Here is a 13,551-nt window from a genome sequence, read left to right as displayed (position 1 = left end):
ACCATTCTTAGAGCTGCAGTAACATCAGCTGGAGGCCTAAGGGGAGCAGCTTGCAGGGATTAGCTGGCAGGAGGAGGTCTCGGGAGCTAATTATACATCTATCCAGAGATGAGAGGATTATCAGGCTCCTTTGTGCCCTATGCTTTTGAAAATGAGAGGAGGGTTCTCTTCTGTCCAGTAATGGGGCTACATGTAGAGCGGTGCCAGGGAGGAGGGAGTTGTGGCCCTGGTAGCCTCCTGTACGCGCATTAGGGATGTCCATCGTGGCTCTGAGCACTCCTGAGTCACGGAAATCCTCCTCTAACCCCATCAGCTCAGATCCAACCCCAGCTGGAAGCTCTACGAGGGTCAGGATTATCAGTGAATCTTTATTTCTCAGACGCCAGGCTGGGGGCCTCCGAGAGCATGAATCTACAGATGGGACTAAGTCATTGTCCTTCTGGGTAACATGGGTAGCAAGTGGGGGACACAGGGATTGGCACAGATCAATCCAATGCTAAAACTTTGCTTTTTAGCCTAGATGGATCAAGCTGTCTCTACACAGCTGGATAGCTAATTTGGGGTGTCAGAATTAAGCGCCTCCATAAAGAAAGGTAGAGAGTAGATTGTCCTAATTTATGACTTGCATTCCTTTTCTGTTATAGCTGTCTGTACCTCCACATCATGAACAGCACCCCAGGAGACATGAGAGATGCTCCTGCCCCCAGCCACCGGCAGTGTCTCCTGCCCTCTGTGGCTCACACTCCCTCTGTCACCGAGGTGACGCCAGCTAAGAAGATAACATTCCTCAAGCGGGGGGATTCCCGATTTGCTGGGGTCCGCCTGGCTGTTCACCAGCGCACTTTCAAGACCTTCAGCGCCCTCATGGATGAGCTGTCTCAGCGTGTGCCTCTGTCCTTCGGTGTGCGCTCTGTCACCACACCCCGGGGCTTACATGGCCTCAGCGCCCTGGAGCAGCTGCAAGATGGCGGCTGCTACCTCTGCTCTGATAAGAAGCCCCTGAAAACTCCCAGAGAGCCAGGCCAGCTGCAAAGGAAAAGCCCCTCTGCTGGGCAGTCACGGGGTTTTGAAGGTGGGCATGAAGCTCCAGAAATATCCTCTTCCTGGAAGGGTCCCGTGGCCCCGAGGAGGCTGACACTGGTGAAGAATGGGAATCCTAGATGCCAGCAGACAGTGGTTGTCAGTCACAGGAACACCAGAAACCTGAAGGCCTTCCTCAGCAAAGCCTCCGAGCTGCTACGCTTCCCTGTGAAGCAGGTGTACACACCCAGTGGGAAGAAGGTAGGCTGTGGGGCAGGAATTATCTTTGGACCCTGGGTCAAAATGCATAGATGGACCAGTAAGTCATCCTTGATTGCCCACTGCTAACTAAAGGTGTAGAATGTGGAGACATTGAGTCAAATCTGTTAACCAAGCAACAATCATCAGGCCTGGGGGGATAGCTTGCCAGGCCAGCACGAGGACCTGAGTCAGAAACACACACACACAGGCACACACACACACACACACACACACAGGCACACACGGACACAGACTCGAACTTGGACTCCTTACTCAAAGCTCCCATTAGTAAGCACTTAGTATGTAACAGGCTCTGAGCATTGCACATACTCCTCATTTGTTATACAATCCTCTCAACAGTGTATTTCCATGTGAGTTCAGGGCAGGAAACAGATCACTGGGGGTCCCTTAGGCATTGAGAAATGTAATGCAGGGTATTAGGGGCAGGTCTGGAAAGCTGGAGTATGGGACCAGGGTTGGGGTGACAGAGATGGCTCACGACATACTGCAGGTCCTCGTGCCTTTGCTGGAAGCACTGTGAATGTTGAGTTCAAGAACTCATTGGTGGCGCTGACAGCCAACCTTGGGATTCTCACGTGCGCACAGCAACCTCAGAGGCGGGATGAGGTGGTGTCTCCCGAACAGTTTCCTTCTCAGTCTTGATCAAAGGCACCCAGGGGAGGAAGAATACAGCCACACTCAATCCTGACTGCAAAGCCTAGGAAGTATAGCTGCTGCCTTTCTAGGTCTCGCAGAAGACGAATCTCTGCAACCAAGCTAGGCTGATCTAGTTCCACCTCCCCACCACCTGGTCCTGTATCTGCTTAGCCCTGGGGCCTCCCTCCCAGAGTCAGAATTGTATTTACTAACCAGGTGTGGTGGCACATTCCTAGAATTCCAGCACTGGGGAAACGGAGGCGAGAGCTTTGCGTACTGGAGACTAGCCTGACCTATACAGAGAGTCTAGGGCAGTCTCAAGAAACAAAGCAAAAGCATTTATGTTTTCTGTCCCAAGCCACATTGTCTCTGTGCTGTCTGTCTTCTAGTTTGGTTACAAGCCCACTTTGCTATCCTCTCTCAAAATCTATCCAAAGTCAGTAGCCCCCAGAATTCTTTGCATAAAGTAGTATAAGAAATCAAAAGCAAAAAGCCAGGAATTTGGTTATCTTACATTTCTCCGAGAGCTATGAAGACAGCCAGGCAATCTCCCAAAGGCTCTTGTTAGTGTTCACATTGTCCCTTCTACTCCTTGTCTGTGTTCTTTCCACCTTCTGTTGGCCCTTCTGCTGATGGTGGTTATACATCCAATGGACTGACTGAACCATGGTGCTGCCAGGCTGAGTCCTCTGAGGCCCTTCATATATAGAGCTGCTGGGGTCTTCTGTTACCTTGTCCTGCTTTACATGGCAGTCACACAAGGCTTTCAACAAGGGTGTCCCCATTGTGAACAGCAACCAGACATCCCCTTGGTAATCATAATCCGTTAACCATCCTACACAGGAACCCTCCTGCTGCCTGTTGGTTCATTAGCTTGGGGTGCCCCATGACTGTCTTAACTTCTAGTTTCATGGAACGTTCTCCCCTGGGTCCTGAGTCTACTAAACCAGTAAAGCTCAAAGCTGTTAGGAAGAGAAGTAACATATACATCTGAGCCACAGATTGCCAATGCCAAGGTGTGGTGACACGTGCCTGTGATCCCAGCGCTCAGGAGATGGAAGCAAGAGAATTGCATGTTGGGAACCAGTCTGGGCGACACAGAATTCTAGAGTGGTCTCAAGAAACAAAACAGAAGCAAAAGCATCGTATTTACTTTCTGCCCCAAGCCACATCATCTCCACGCTGTCTTCTAGTGAGAATGGGAGTCACTCTCATCCCTGGGTGTCTGTGGTCCATAGAAAAGAGAAGCAGTTCACATCACTTGCCTTGGAAATGCATACCACATCCTATAGGAACACAGCTCAACCTCATAAAGGGGAGCCTCCCAGCTGGTTCCCAATTGGAATCTTCCATAGAATAGTCACCCCACTCTTACATGCTATAGGGGTGATGGGGTGTATGTCTACAGAGTGAATTCTTATTGCTTTTGTTTTGAGATAGGGTCTCACTATGTATCCCTGGCTAGCCTGAAACTCGCTATGTATTCCAGGCTGGCCTAGAACTCACAGATATCCACCTGTCTCTGCCTCTCAAGTGCTACAATCAAAGGTATACAAGCACTATACCCAGATACATAGTAAATTCTATTGACGTTAGCCCACTGCCTCCTATCTTCTGCCATGATGCCAGCCCTCTTCCTGGCTTGTACTAGCGTTAAGTGGGCATTCTGTAAGCCCATGATGGAGATGTTAAAAAAAAATGGATGAGGACCATCTTTAACCAAAACAAAAGTCTGTTTTGTTCCAGTGAATACAAACTGCCCCCAACAGGTGCCCTCATTACATAACAGCAGCCAGCAGGAGTGTCAAAGGGGCTTGGTTTAATTAGCTTCCCACCAGGCACCTGGTATCCACTGAGCGGGCCAATCTGTCCATGAAATAATCAACTTTTGGTGACCACTTACCATGGACAAGAATGTCCTCACCCACCAGCCAGTCGTGGGGAGCCTTTGGGAGCTGCTTCTCTAGATTTCCTTGCCACCAACCCTCCAATCTCGGTCCTTCTGAGTCCTTGACTCTCAGATGGAGTTCCTAGCCATTGTTCCTTCTGTGAATCAAATCCAGTGATTCCTGGACAACCTTCCCACATCCTTCATGGCTCCTGAATGGGTCTGAAATCCAAGAGTCCCTGGTACTCCACTGCCTCCTCAGCATTGGAAGCTACAGTTGTGAGATGGAATAGCAATCTACCCAAAGAAGAAATAAATGTACCTTGAATTTGAAAAGCACAGTGGGCCTTCCTAATGAACTGGGCTGGATGGCAGAGTACACACGATGTGTGTGATTGGGGGGAGGGGATATGATATGTGTCCCTTGGATGGTTACTAAGGAGCATGACTGCTGACTCATGTGTGTGTGTGTTTGCAAGAAACTGTCTTCCAGATCGGCTAGATCAATTTTCATCCCCACGGGCCATGAGTGACAGGTCCTGATGTCCCACCTCCTCGCGTTGGATGTTGTTCGTGTTCTGGGGTTTGATTATTCTAATAGTTCCATGGGGTGTTGTCTCCTTGTTACCGAACACACCCTTCTAATTTGAAATTATTGAAAAGAGCGCACTGCATATTTTAAAAGCCCCTGATACGGCACACTACCATTCATGAAGTAACACAGGCCTTCAGGTATACCGGGCCTCAGGGGCCAGGGAACTACTTTAAGAGTGAAGTTCTATTTATTGGTGTGATATGTCCTGCTCATCTCTGAGCCAGGAGTTGGGAGAAGCATGTCCTGCTGCTGGGTCTAAGGAAAGGACAGAATTTGAGAATAGTCAGGCTCTCTCGGAAAGCAGGGCTTTGCCCTCATTGGCCCACTCAAGCAAAGGCATCTGGCTTGAATTATACAGAAAGTTATCAAATGCTCGAGAGGACTCTATGGGAATGTGATAGGCTGAGAATCAGATCTCCGTATTCAAGCTCTGAATGTTTTGCTACAAGCACTTTATAAAATGTATCCTGGGTGGTTGATGTATGCTCCAGGAAGCAGCTTAGGGCTCTTGACCTCCTTTCTATTCAGAGTAAACTGTGGTCACAGGCTCTCAGCTGGAGGAGACAGAGAAAGAGATTCTGCAGGCAGTGGGCTCTCAGACCCTGGCTAGTGAGATGTGGGAACCCAGAATGGTATATGCAATGGTTTGGAGGGGCTGAGGAGATGAGCTCTTCCTTCCTGGGCCTTCCAGAGTAGAGGGTCTCTGCAGGCCAGGCTCCCAACTCCGTGCTCACCTCTTCCAGGTGGACTCTCTGCAGACACTCCTGGACGGTCCCTCCCTGCTGGTGTGTGCTGGGAATGAGGCCTTCAGACACCTGGAGATGGAAAATGATGGAAGGCACAGGACCAGAACCTTGTCTGGTGTGACTGCAAGGAGTGGACGGGGTGAGTCAATTCCAGGCCTTCCTGGCTCTTTCACACCGGACAGTGACCCCACAGGCTTGGTTAGCACCTCCAGATCCATGGAAAAGGTGCTTTGGACAGGTTCGTAGGTCTTCCAGCCACTTTGGGTCTCTCTTGCTTCTTCCTTCTTATATCAGCCTTAGAGCAGAGCATGTCTGGAGACATCTGAGATCACTGTAGGTTTTGACATGGAAATTTGAACTCAACATTTCTAGGGTCTAAAGGAACCATTAAGATTCCCAGTGGACATCACTATAGAGGTGCTGAGCCCTATGAGTTAAGAGAGCATTAAGCCTTCAGAGTCACACCTGTCTTAGGCAGCAGTGGTGTCTACAACAGGTTACAATAGTTAAAACACACCACAACCATGGCCCATGCATTCAGACATATAGAAGCATAAAAAAACAGCTCACAGAGGGCCAGGGTTCAGTAATCATGTTAAAACGTACATTATTTCAAGGGCACAGTTCATAAATGCAGAATAAAATTACAGCAAAACTGTAGGACTGATAATAGAGTTTGGTTATTCACCAAACAAACAGAGGGCTGGCCTTCATGGGACTCCATTGAGGACATGACCACCACCAGTGCCAGTAACAGTGGTCCACCAGTGGCTGAGACACAAAGACAATGTCTGGGCACAAATAGAAGAGCCACCAGGCTTGCTTGATGCCTTGATGCTTTCTCCTGTCCAGAAATGTTTGCGAGGCCTGTCCTGCTGAACATAGGTGTATCCCACCAAGTGTAACCCAGGGGATAAAATAAGACATTCTCAGGATGCCATTCTTCCCTAGGGCTACTTTCCGTCACCCGGGCCCCTCCTCTTTTTTTCTGCCTGTGGGGCAGGCTAGACTATCATGAACTGATGTGGTATGTTTAGACCTCTCCTGGAAATCTCTTTTCATCCCAAGACCCTGACCATTGTAAAGGGAGATGAGATGGGTCACCATGATACCACTTTATAGTTTATGGTCAGATCATGGGCAGCAGCTTGATGCCAGGTCAGTGAATCTCCACAGTGTGTTTCCATCTCCAACACATAATCTCTTCAGACCCTGATGATGCAGTGCCCATTCAGCAAGCATTAATGTGCACGACGCTTTCTGCGCAATGATTCAATTGCTTGCATATAACGAAGCAGTACTAATGAGTTGCAGATCCAGCAACGGCAGGTAGCTGGTGGATTTGGGTTGGATTCACACTCAGTTCTTTCTTAGTGCTCTGAGGAACCCACAGGTCCTTCTGGGATGGCTCTGTCCTTGTCTTTCTGCTGCTGCTTTCTCCAGTAACTAAATGCCTTGTTCTCGTTTCTCTTGCTCCATTGCACAACAGGTTGCTGGGGACCAAACGCCAAGCAGAGCGTGATGCACTCAAGGGCCAGGTCTGGCAGCAGGCTGCAGCAGTTTTCCTTGATGTCAGAGAGATCTGGCCCCAGTGGCCATCCGACATCTGGTCATCAAACCTGGGCAGGGCCTACTTTAGACAAGCACTCTCGGGACACACCTGGCCCACCAGGCTCCTTGGTGGCTGCTGATGACGTAGAGAAGAAGGTCTGCATGAATGAAGATGGCAGCCTGTCTGTGGAGATGAAAGTCCGCTTCCAAATTCTGGGCGAGGATACCCTGCGGTGGCCGCAGAGAGTAGGGCATGCCAGTGTCTTCGCCCCAGCCAGTGGGGAGGGCCAGGTCCCGAGGGAGGCTGATCCCTTCTGCTGCAAACAGGAGGGCCACCCTTGGGGGTTCTTGACTCATGGGGCCCAGGGCCTGGAGCCCTGTGATGGAAGATACCAGGGAGCTTTTGATATGGACCAGCAATCACAGCCCAACTATGACATTTGGAGGAACCCTCTGACTACCTCTGGGGGTGCAGGTCCAACTCGGAGGAGGAGGTGGGGCCTGTCTAAGCTCTCTGGATGCAGAAGCCACTGGAACCAGACGGCCAATGATAAGAAAGGACATAGCAACAATAGCCCCGTCTCAGGTCCCAGGCACCCTAGAAGTGCCCAGCCAGGCTCCTCCTGTCCCTGGACTTCAGAAGGTGAGACAGACAGTGACACCTTGCATCCAGCCTCCTCAACTTCTTCCCTAAGTGGGGCTGAGCTAGGAGCTGGTAAGGACCGCTGTCTAGAGGACACAGCATCCTGTGGCTTGGGATCTGAGACCCAAGGTATAGAAAAAGCCCTTTCTGATACATCAGCCAGTGCTGAGTCTCATGAGATGTCTAGGGAGTGTCGTGAGCAGCACCACAGAGGCTCAGGCCAGGCAAGGGTCACGGTTTCCCAGGGGCAAGCCACCCAAGGTTGTGACAGGCCCTGTGTTTCTACCCAGAGCCCCTCATCTTTGAGCCACATGCACCTTCAGACAGAGAAGTATACACAGGGCACCACGTACCAGGAGGTCCGAGGTGAGCCTGAGCTGAGGCTGCCCCTGGTTCCAGGCCATTCTGCCTCTCAGGACACACAGAGACACACTCTCCCAGCTCCTGGCGGTGCCCCAGCCCAACGGAGGCAGAAAAAGCAAAAGAGGCCAGCTGGTATTGTGTGCTTACCTGGTGCCTCTGTCCCTTACCAAGGGGCTCAGAAAGGCCATACCAGGCAGTGTCACTGTTGCAGGGACACTCAATCCTCACTGGACACAGTCTTGCAAAGGCAAATGCCTGAGGAAGGAGAACAGGCCTACCCAGGAGGCCTAGCACCACGATTTTCTCCACACTCACCCAGTGCTGAGAATGAGGTCTCTGGGGATCTTAAATCGCCATTATCCAGTTCTCTTGACTTTCAAGACCCACAAGCCACCAGCGTAGCCACCATCCTACCCACGAGTGACTCAGACTGTGCCTCCAGCTTTTGCCATCCTAACACTCGCTCTGCAGAGCCAGCAGGGGACACCGAGTGCCCAGCTCACTCTCCAGCTTCCATACCTGTCCACAGCGGAGAAGTTGGTTACCTTTGGGACAAGGCAGGGACCAACCCTGAGCCTTTCTCAGCTTCTGTTTTGCTGGACAAATGGCCTGAGGCAGAAGATCCAAGAACCCACCAAGATTGCTGTGGCCTACAGGTGACAGCATCCCCTGTCCTCACAGGCCCCAGTGGTCAAACACAGGCCCCCATCTCTGAGGCCTACTGGGGGACCCCAAGCTTCTGCCCAACTCCCCCCCAGGAGCAAACATGTTCCAGAAAGGATCCTACAAGCAGCAATAGCCCCAGCAGTGACCACGGTCAAACTGATGGTCAGGCAGAGCACAGAAAGACTCTGTTGGGGAAGTCCCCTGGTAACAAGGGAAGCCTTGAGGAACAGGAAGGGGATGGCAGTGTGACACCCAGTGCTCTACCCTACACCTCTCCCGATGCTGTGGTCCGTGAGTGGCTAGGCAACATCCCAGAAAAGCCGGCACTCATGACATGTGATATGGAAGGCGAGGCCACAAAGGTGGCCAGTGATGGTCCAGAAAGTGCTGAGGAGGACCTTGGCGATGGCTGTTCTCAGAAAGTCCTGAGGGAACTGGCTCAGGCCAGACAGCAACCCCCAGAAGGGGCCACTGATGAGCAGCCAGAGACAACAGGAGACCTCCCTGGGACTGGGTCTGTGTGCTGCAAACCAGGAGGTGATGCCTGCCAAGATGCAGCATCAGGTAGAGGAGTCGAGGCCGCTACAGAAGCTGGAATAGAAGAAGGGACCGCTGTGGATCATGGTGTGAGCCTATGTGCACTCCCCAGCAGGGTCTCAGCCTCCACACAGATCATGAAGGCCCTGCTGGGCTCCAAGCCAGGCCGGCCCAGCAGTCTCCCAGAGATATCCAGCACAGCAGCTCAGAGGCTTAGCTACTCTGCTGGGACCCTCATTGCCTGCCTGGCCAGGCTCCATTTCTTTGATGAGGATCTGGGTCCTCCGGATGGCAATGCAAGGTTTGAAGAGTCTCCCAAGTACAAGGAGATTCTGAGCATCTCCAAAGCCTTGTGGCCTGCGAGTGTGCTTGGGCAAGGCCAGCTGGACATGGACAGTGGCCTCAGAAAACTCACTTCCCACCAGGCTCTGCTGGGGACCGAGGACTTCACCCCCACCTCCTCCTCTGGTGTAGATGTCAGCAGTGGCTCAGGAGGCTCGGGTGAGGGCAGCGTGCCCTGTGCCACCGCTCCAGACAGGGCAGATTTACCCTTGAAAATCCCCTCACCAAGACCCGATTCCAGGAAGCAGGGGTACCCAGAGGTACCCAGCCATTCCACAGCCTCGCCTGACCCCCAGGTGGGGGCTTGCGCCACCAGTGGAGAGGAGTCAAGTAAAAGTGGCAGGGAGCAGACGTGGGACAAGGCTCCAGAACAATCAATGGAAAGCACAATGCTGGAAGAGGAGGCACAATCCCAAGAGACAGAAGGGAGGGTAAGAGAGAGGCTACAGGAAGATGGCGTCCATGGGAAAGAGGTTCCACAAGAAAGGGCTGGAGTTTGCAGTCGGGGAATGCTCCAAGCTGGCTCTCGGGATGGGGAGCACTCACCGGAAGACACCAGAGCGTCAAAAGATGAAGAAGGAAGAGATGCTACCTCTGGAGCATTGTGGCCCCTAGATGGGAGAGAGGAACCCACAGAGACCCCCCACAGCTTCAGTGAGAGCAACTCAAACGTTAGTGAGAGTCAAAGGGTTCGTGTATTGGAGATGCGGTTGGAAGAGATGTCTGGAGTGGCTGCAATGGACTGCAAGCAAGCCTATGTCAAGGCCAGCTCAGGGACCAGGAAGACGAACACACCCACAGCCCACAGGGAATCTCTGGACCCTGATCCAATCTGGGTGTCCAAGCTGCTGAAAAAGATAGAGAAAGACTTCATGGCTCACCTGGCTGGTGCCACAGCGGAACTCCGAGCCCGATGGAACCTTCCTGATGACAGCCTGTTGGACCAGATGGTGACTGAGCTGGAGCAGGATGTGGGCCGACGAATTCAAGCAAGCACTGTCAGGGAAGTGAGGAAGATCCAGAGCCGGGTAGGGAGGATGGTCCCGGAACCACCCAGAGAAGCCCTCAGAGGCCAGACTTCGCTGCAAACAGAGCTGCGCAGGCGCCGTCTTCAGGGTCTGCGTAACTTCTCAGCCTTCCCTGGCCAGGGCGCCCTCTCCCTCAGCCTGGAGGATGGGCCCATTCTCAGTACAGCCTTAGGGACCAGCCCAGGTGTGGGGATCATGAGGGATGAGTTCTGTCCCTGTGAAGTCTGCCTGAAGAAGAAGATGTCCCCCCAATTCCCAAAGGATGCCACAGCAGCCTTCAGTGCACCCGTCAGAAAGGCCTTTGACCTACAGCAGATTCTACAGAACAAGAAAGGAGGTAGGAACGGAGAGGCCATGGAGCTGGCCCCTCAGAAGACAGGGATGGCTGTGCCTCAGGAGGACCCTAGGTCTGTCCAAGGAACTGGTGGGAAGCAGGAGCTTCAGTTGACCGCGGGGCTTGGGATAGATGAGGGAGAGGAGGGAGAAGGGAGGCCGAGGATGAGAGAAGAGAAGGATCCTGAGTTCTTCAATGTAGAAGGAGCTGGTTGCCATGGGGCAGGAGAAGATGCAGCCACTGTGACAGAAAGGGAACTCCACGTCAGTGTTGCACGAGAAAGCCAACAGTTAGAGGAGGGAGGGACCAAGAAGGGAGAAGCCCCGTACCAGAGCTTTAGGGATAGAGAGGCTTCGGAGGCTTCAGGAAGACAGAGTGATGGTGGCCACTCTGTGGACACTCAGGACACTTCCAGAGAAAGACAGCCAGAGGTAGAAGGAGGAAGTCAAGATGAAAAGGAGAATGGTACTTGGGTTAGTCCCGGAGAGGGCCAGAGGAGGGTGGTTTCTGAAAACAACAGCCTAGACCAAGAGGGGGGACTCCACAAGTGTCACAGAAAGCCAGGCCCCCAGTGCCACCGTGCGGCACTCTGCTCCCGGGCATCATCTTCGGGCAGCTGCTCACACGTATCTCAGAAGAGCTCAGAAGAAGACCTTTCAAGGGGAGAACTCAAGTGCACCAAAGACAAGCACAGTCGGGTCTCACAAGCGGAGAGAAAAGTCACCACGATGTGCTCAGAAAGTTCTTCTGAACAAGAAGTCCCCTCCAGCCCAAGACCTCCAAAGCAGGGGGAAGGAGAAGAAGTCTGTCATGTGGAAGATGAAGGGACAGCTTTGGTTTGTAGTCAACTTGGGGGTAGGTCAGATGGCTTCGGCCAGGACGATCTAGATTTCTAGACATCTAATGATAGGGTAGTGACGAGTCTGAGCGATGCCTGCGTGCTTATATTACCCACATACCTGAGAAAGTCTCAGGCCACTGGGGATGTACAAGGATCATGGACAAAGACAAGAAACTGCGACCCACCCTGGAGCTGCAGGCCTAGCTTCCCAGCTACTCAGGAGGCTAAGGAGTGGACATAGAAAGTTCAAACCCCGCCTGGGCTATAGAGCAAGTTCAAAAGTCAACTTGGGCAACTTAGACATTGCCTCAGGGCCCGGGACTATAACCCAATGGCAGAGTGTTTGCCTAGCCTATTTGTGGCTTTAGGTTCAACCTTGACAGTGACAACAATGGAAAGGACTTGCCAAGGATAAACCACACTGTACTGTCCCTGGGAGCCAAACTTCAAGGTCCCTACGCCCAGTGTGAAGTGTTAGCTGTGAGCCTGACGTGTTATCAGACGTCAGCCAGTTCCTCTGTCCACACAGCCCAAGAGCATAGAAGGGTCTGGAGAGACGCCTGGGAGCTTCTGTTTGCGTTGGCTTTTGTGAGGGAGTTGCTTTCTCTCTCACTATTGATTCCCAGTTACTCTCCCCTCGGATCCTCTGGGAACACTTACCTCTTTTGACTCTGAGGTACTTTTTCACCAGTCTGGAATATATGTGGTGACTCGGCAGATGTGAAATACTTGGGAAAAACAGATACACTCAGGGTCATGAAATAAAGCTTGTTCTCAGCCCCAGTGTTCTAGGTTCTATCTGTCACAATGCCGACTGTTTGTAAGGGGGGAAGCAAAGAGCTAGAAGGAAAAGTGACCTCCCGTCGACCAGGGGTCAGAGACAGCTTTGGCTAGGGACCAGATGCACGGCTCGCCATCCTTTTCTGAATGTTTTGTGGAGCTTGTTCTTTGTATAATATTTGCACACTGCTTTCTCAAACCCTTAAATATATAAGGACCTCCTATAAATGAATAAGTAAGATAAATGCTTTAAAAGTTTCAAATTCATATTTTAATTCCTGAGCAATTTTTCTGGATGGTAATAGAAAAAAAGAAAAATGTTACTATTCTCTTATCATTGATCCCTTTCTCTCCCCGGCCCTGTATTATATTAATGCTAGTGTACACGCCTAGCAAGCTCATGTAGAGTTAGAGGCTGACAATGGAAAGTCTTTTTTTTTTTTTTTGTGGCAGGGACTTGGAATTTGCTAGCTGACCAAAGTCCCCCAGAATCTGCCTGTCTCTGCCTCCCTAGCCCTGGGCTTGAAACACATGCAGCCACTGCTGGCTTTTTAGAAGATTCTGGAGATCCAAACCCAGGCTTGCACAGCTAGCATTACCTGCTGAGCTATCTCCCAAACCCATTCATTTAAAGATGTCTTTCATTTGCTCTTGCCATGTAGCCTGGGCTGGCTCTGTGGCCCAAACCATCTTCAAACTTCAGATTCTATTGCGTCTGCCTCTCCAGTACTGGGGCTACATTGAATTGCAGATTCACCTTAGTTTCCCAATTTGTTTCTTTTTTTTTCTGTTCTTAAAACTTTTTCCAAATTGAGTATAGCAGTGCAGGTTGGGAAATCCAGCACTCAGGAGGCCAGGGTAGGAAAAGCATCATGAATCCCGGGCCTGCCTGGGCTTCACAGTGAGTACTAGGCCATTCTGGGATACATAGCAAAACCTGGGCTCAAAAAAGCAAAACAAAATAAAAACTCCCAGCAGTGCTCCCCAGTATTCAGGACTGACCTTCAAAAGCAGAGCTTGGTTGCTGGCTGTATGGGCACACTCAGGATCTCCTTTTCATGTGGTACCGTTCTAGATATAGTTGAATACTTACAAAATTAAAACCCCATCTGGGGTTTAGCAAAACCTGTTCCCTATAAATTATATGACTAAGCACACTAATTTTTCTCCTGAGTTCCTAGCTCTTTTGAAAAAGAATTGATTCACATATGTCTTTTGCTGTTGATTTTAAAAACATTGTCACTCTTTAAATCTTTTATTACATCCATTTATTTAGTATTTTATAGGGACACTTGGGTG

The 13,551-nt window shown here is 51.1% G+C and overlaps 1 protein-coding gene across 1 annotated transcript; it reads left to right on the top strand.

The window, feature by feature from the left end:
* Nucleotides 1–663: 663 nt before the first annotated feature.
* Rp1l1 (RP1 like 1) lies at nucleotides 664–11,527 on the top strand. The gene is made up of 3 exons (XM_005355525.1): nucleotides 664–1,281; nucleotides 5,165–5,306; nucleotides 6,657–11,527. Exons 1-3 carry the CDS (start codon nucleotides 664–666, stop codon nucleotides 11,525–11,527), a joined length of 5,631 nt encoding a protein of 1,876 aa, XP_005355582.1.
* Nucleotides 11,528–13,551: the final 2,024 nt, after the last annotated feature.

The sequence above is a fragment of the Microtus ochrogaster genome, chromosome 17 (assembly GCF_000317375.1).
Source record: "Microtus ochrogaster isolate Prairie Vole_2 chromosome 17, MicOch1.0, whole genome shotgun sequence".
Taxonomy (NCBI): Eukaryota; Metazoa; Chordata; class Mammalia; order Rodentia; family Cricetidae; genus Microtus; species Microtus ochrogaster.
The sequence above is the reverse complement of the archived record's forward strand: the minus strand, read 5'-3'. Positions and strand labels throughout refer to the sequence as shown.